The sequence below is a fragment of the Hemibagrus wyckioides genome, linkage group LG06 (assembly GCF_019097595.1).
Source record: "Hemibagrus wyckioides isolate EC202008001 linkage group LG06, SWU_Hwy_1.0, whole genome shotgun sequence".
NCBI classification, from domain to species: domain Eukaryota; kingdom Metazoa; phylum Chordata; class Actinopteri; order Siluriformes; family Bagridae; genus Hemibagrus; species Hemibagrus wyckioides.
Window position 1 is genome coordinate 37,222,504 of NC_080715.1, and position 6,151 is coordinate 37,228,654.

The window sequence follows — 6,151 nt, forward strand, 5'->3', positions numbered from 1 at the left end:
CTTCCTGAAGACAAAGAAGCTGGAATAATGTGCCGTAGATGTCCTTTTATGGTCTTGCTGGTGCGCTCGGCTTCGTCACGACCTACTCGAGCCGATAAATCAGTGTGATTTCACACAGAGCTTCAGACACAACTTCCACAAAGAAGCATTCCCATAGCATCAGCCATGGCACAGCATCTAGTTCCCCCTAAAGGGAAACACCTTCTGACCAATCAGATTTAAAAATTCAAGATCACGGTGGAAAAAATCCTGATCATGACATTTTCAATTGCTTCAAAATTAAAAAGAAGGTGGAAATCATGGACCGCATACATTATGTAACTTTCTTGTACCAAACTGAACAATTGTTTACTCAAGATTTGGGGCAGAAGTCATGCATTTTCAGCACCTGAGCTCTACAGATGTTTTTTGCCACAAGGGGGTGCCAGAAGCTTGCTTTATTGCTCCTAATTTACCCTGAGTGACATAAAATTTATTACACTGCAGAAATAATTTTTTTAGCGAGTGAACACAACTTGATTCAAGAAAAAATATAATTTCAAAAATATAATAATATAATTTCTCTATAATATATATAGACCATTAGGCATAGACATTTCATGCTTTAAATTCTCTTCTTCTATTGGCTCTTGTTTTATTAGTTTCTATATGCTTGAAATAAGAAAATTAGAACATTTTTAACCTCAAACCAAAAAAAAAAAAATTGGAACAACACTCTTACATATGTTTAAAAATTTATAGTGTAGTTTCTATTTTATTATACTTCTGCACCTTTCTGTACCTAACATATATTTTAGTTAACAATAACAGTGGCTGTGTTTATTATCAGTAATAAGGATGTGAATCTCATTAAACCTGGCAATGTTATAAATTTGTAGGTGTGACCCTAGAAAATGGGTGAGGACAGGAAAAGAAATTCGGCAAAGAAACAAAATATCCCGAAAAAAAAAGCAAAAAAAAAAAACAGTCACCTGACAAGTTGAACGACTCCGCCCCTGCTAATAAACGTCAGTTCAGAGCTGTTCAGAATGCTGAGTCTCTTTCAGAAAGAGGTTCTCTCAGGTACCAGAAAACATGGGCAAGTTTAAGAAGTACTTTGTTTTAATACTGAGCGTCGTTTCCTTGATAGTTTTTATATACAATCAATCAGAAAATGGAAGTCAAGCAAATATCTATTCAAAGACTGACCCGGAAACTGGAACCCAACCACGGCTGGACACTGTCGAGGACAGGAGATGTGAGGGGAAGATCCACACGAGCCCGCTGCCACTGAAGCTGAAGCACCGGCAGTACTCAAGAAAGATGCTGCTTTATAAACAATGCAACAATAACTTGGACATCAGTGGCAAATGGGCAACATTTGACGACATTCCCCATGAGGAGTTGCACAACCTGCTAGTGGATGACAGGCATGGAATTATCTATTGCTACGTTCCAAAGGTTGCTTGCACCGCATGGAAACGGATTATGATTGTTCTGAGTGAGAGTCTGAAGGTGTACGGTGTACCTTACAGGAACCCTCTAGACATCCCCATCGAGGACGTTCATGGATCTTCTCTACAGCAACTTAATGCATACCCCAAGGCAGTAATGAAACAAAAATTTGAGACATACCAAAAGTTCATATTTGTTCGAGATCCTTTTGTCAGACTGATTTCAGCCTACAAAGATAAGTTTCAAATCCCAAATCAGATATATTATGAAAGTATTGGGATAGACATATTAAAGAAATTTGTAAATGTCTCTAATCCGCCAGCATCTGTAGAGCAAGCGCACGCTCAAGGCATTGTTCCGTCTTTCTACAACTTCATTCAGTATATCCTGAGCCTCCCAGCAGGAAATGACACAGAGTTTGATGAACACTGGCGACAAACAGTTCACTTGTGCCATCCATGTGCGATCGATTATGACTTTATTGGGAAAATGGAAACTATTGAGGAAGATGCTGATCATCTGCTGCGAATACTCAGAGTCGATAACATTGTTGACTTCAAACCATGGACAAGAAGTAAAACAGAGCAGAATGAAATAAAGACCTGGTTTTCCAACATCACCATAGAGTGGAGGAGGAAACTCTATGATATTTATCAGGCAGACTTTAAACTGTTTGGATATGAAAATCATGACAATCTAGATGATCCTAATCCAGAAAACTTTATATGAATCACGTTGTTTATTGTGTTGTGTTATGTAGTATGATTATTGTTTCATGACATTAGTAGCTTCGTCATATTTATCGATTTGAATGGCAGGGGTGTCATGGTAATGGAAAATCTTATTCCTGTTTCTCACACTACATTTGATTTGTTTGACTTCTGAATTTTAGTATCAGAATTTTAAGTAGTAGGACAACCTGAAGAAAGAAAATAAATAAATAATAATTGTCAGTGTGAAATTACAGTGTATATAAATAAAGTGGAGAAACATTAAAAAAAAAAGAGACTGAGCTGACCTATTTTTCCAACATGACCATTGGGTGTTGGATGATATTTATAAGGCAGACATAAGATACTTTGAAAATCACAACACTCTAAATGATACTGATCTGTAACTCATGATCTGAATCATGTTGTTTGTTGTGCTGTGGTTTGTAATATGATTAATTACCTTTGATTTAAATGTCAGCGATTGCAAAAGTGTGTACATACCTAATCTTGTGCAATTTGTTGAAGCACAACTTTATTTTTTTATTACACCATTCACAAAATATTGCCAATATTTTCCCACATTTTCTTTAAACAACTTTTTCAACACATTTAAATGTAAGCGCCTCTCTTATGCACAGCCTGCTTCAAGTCACGCTACAGATTTTTCGTTGGATTTTTAGTTGCACTCTGGTTAACTCATTCAAAAACATTGATCTTTTGGTTAAGCAATTCCTTTGGTGATGTATGGAGGTTTGCTTTGCTTTCATTCCCACTTACAGACTTTTTGCACTAAATTTGACTGGTTTTTCTAGCTATTCATGAATCCCTCCAAGATTTCCCTGAAGGAACAGAACAAGAATGAAGTCTATGACTTTTAGTTTTAAGTTTCATGAGGTTTCTCCCCTCAGGCTCCTCGTTAGGAGGTGAAATGCTACCCAACTGGGTTCAGGTTTGATGACTTGACTTAATCTTAAACCGTCCACTTTTTACCCTTTGTTGTGTTGGCAGTATGTTTTGGATTGTTGCCATGCTGCATAATGAGGTTCCTCCTGATTAATTTGGATAAATTTCTTTGTAAATTGGCAGACAGTATGTTTCTGTTTCTGTGTTTATTCAGTTCAATCATAAGTAAACATTAGGAAGCCTGTTTACAAACAGCCATGTAATCTGTATTTCTATCATCTGTTCTGTCAGAACATTCACCTCATTTTTGTAGGACATTCCAATTGGACTTTTGTTGAGCTTGGATGTTTTTGTGAGAAAGAGCTTCCATCTTGCCACCCTACCCTATTGCTCAGACATGAAGAATCTAGAGAGTAATCAGTACTTGGTTGTACAGGGATGTCCTGTTTTTGTTTATGTCACTGTGTTGCCTCATATCACTTGTTGCTTTGTTGATAATGGCCTTTCGGTGTTCTAATCTTCTGGAAATTCTTTTACACACTCTTTGAGGAACATGGATTCAGATGAAACCAAGAAGAAGTAAAGAAAATCTTGTACTCTCCTAACCCTAACCCTAGAAACAGCAGATTTTTATTTGGCTTTAATCAGAATCATTTCATTGTTAGCAGTTGTATAATAATGACTTTTGATCATGAGAAAATTAATGAACCGCTCATGACAACAGTTAATAAAAAAGTAATTCATGACTATTATATTCTTTCCAAATTCTTTATTTTTCCATGATACTCACAGTCCCATAGTTACCAAATGCTATAAACAAAGTTAAGTAATTATCACATACCCGTCTTAGCAGACAATAGACCATTTTCAAATTCAGATGAAAAATGTTAGTGAATAGACGTCAGGCATAGCTACATAAAAAAAAATGCTAGTGAATAGACGTCAGGCATAGCTACATAATTGCTCACTATTCATACAGTTACATCAAAATTCTACACATATCGGGTGTGTCTCTGTAATTAAAAATTCTTACCATGAACGTAGATAGAGACATTGGCTTGAGTGAGCAGAAGTAATGAATCTATTCCAAAATTTTGGGTTCATTTCAAAAAGTCAAATAGGTTGAAATATTTTAAACAAGAGACTGGTAAGATGGATAAACAATAAACAAAATGTTTATAGCATCTGGTGATTCTGACAATTCTGAGGATCGTAAGAAGTAGAAAAAAGAATTCAGAAAGTACATCACAAATTTACTGATGAAAAGGTACTTTTCTTGTACTATATTAATGGTTTTAATAGAGGGTCTGTACAACATATTAACAGTAAAAGGTTTTAGGAAGAAAAGTACATTTCATTCTTAGATTAGGTTCAACGACAACAACAACAGCAACAACAAGATATGTTGACACAAGATATTAGCAGTGACTGTTCAAGTAACATGATTATTAAAATAAGGGCAATTACTACTTCATAACAATAATTGAGCACAAATTCACTAACATACATTAACATGACAGGATATCTCAGAAGATTTTGTTGTAAATGAGAAAATAAGTTAGAAGATATAAAAATAAAAATGAGGAGTGATAATAGGCTTAGTGGCAGGATTAGATTAAATATCAACTCACCTTCTTTAGACTGTTTACTGTTTATGTTCACTGCCATTAAATCCCACTGATTGTTTTTCTTTTCTCATTCTTAGTGAAATTGTAGTTGAACTGTATATGTAAAATTGTTTAATTGTACTAATGAAATTGTATAATAAAAATGTTATAATAAAAAAACAAACAAACAGACTAATGTTTAACATCTAGTTTTCTCATATACAGGTTAGTTGCATAAGAATAAGCTTTCAGTTTTGGTCATAAAATAAGAAATATATTTATCATACATGCAACAACAGTGTATATCATTCTGACAGATGTTACCTGAGATTTTTATTTAAATGAGTCTTCACCTTGTTTATTTTACAACTTTAACGCTTAACACTCCACTCTTTCTTAATGACTATGATAAATAAGTAATAATAATATTTAATAATACTCAATAAAAAATGGCAAATGCAAAATGACATTGAACCTTACACGAGTGATCACAGCATCAAGCCTATGACACACTGCCAACCAAATTGCTGGTTTCTTTTTTTAACCACCTATGAAATTTCAGGTAGATTCAGTCTTCAGCCTTTAGGAAGAAATTGTGTGTTTTTTTTATTTTTTTTTTATTTAAATAATTTTCTATGACACTCAGACCTAACAACAATTATCATATAAACATCTTGGTTCTGAATTCAGATGAGCATGGTAGCGTATAGACGTCAGGCATGGCTTCATAATTGCATGCTATTCATAAAGGTACATCGGTATCGGGTGTGTCTCTTCTTCAGAGATCTAATTCTTAATTATGACAATCAACCTTAATAATAATATTAACTAATAATAATAATAATAATACAGTGAAACCTTGACTTACGAGTGACTCAACTTACGAGTTTTCCGAGATACTCCGACTTTTTGCTTTAAAATACGAGCCGAGATCTGAGTTATGAGCGCGCGAGCCTCACCCGACTCTCGGTCGCCCAGCGAGCGGTCAGTTCACGTGGTTATCTCTCCAGGTCGTGTATTGGCGCTGTGTAAGGACACTTCATCACTCATTTTCCAAACATTTTGAAAGGGAGGAAGAAACAAACCTCCCAGGACAGGTTTTTATTGAAACGCCCTGCAAGTGAAAGCGAGGAAAGTGTGGCGAAAAAGGCAAAAGTCAGTGAAGAAGAAGATTAAGTGCAGTGAAAAAAAAAAATATACATATATTTTTTTAAAAAGTAGCAATTAAGTTTAGCGATAAAGTGTAGCATAGTGTGTAAGTTAAATTTAGCAATTCATTGTAGCATTAAGTGTGTAGGGAGTAAGTTAAGCGATAGAGCACGAAATGAAAAACTCCGCCCCCTCCTCCGCCAATCTCCTCCACCTCCGCCAGCATCTTCGTCTGATCTTCAACGTAAATACACGTAATAAAACCAGTTTATTTCTTTACATTCTCTTTTATTATGTATTATTATTGTTTTATACATTATTTGTTATTTATAAAGTACATTTTTC

The 6,151-nt window shown here is 34.9% G+C and overlaps 1 protein-coding gene across 1 annotated transcript; it reads left to right on the forward strand.

The window, feature by feature from the left end:
• Positions 1-1,031: 1,031 nt before the first annotated feature.
• On the forward strand, positions 1,032-4,045 carry LOC131355121 (carbohydrate sulfotransferase 12-like). Its single transcript, XM_058393376.1, has one exon. It carries the CDS (start codon positions 1,075-1,077, stop codon positions 2,161-2,163), a length of 1,089 nt encoding a protein of 362 aa, XP_058249359.1. The 5' UTR covers positions 1,032-1,074; the 3' UTR covers positions 2,164-4,045.
• Positions 4,046-6,151: the final 2,106 nt, after the last annotated feature.

Excerpts from the sequence above, each read along its gene's own strand:
- LOC131355121 (XM_058393376.1), top strand. The coding sequence starts at position 1,075 with ATGGGCAAGTTTAAGAAGTACTTTGTTTTAATACTGAGCGTCGTTTCC.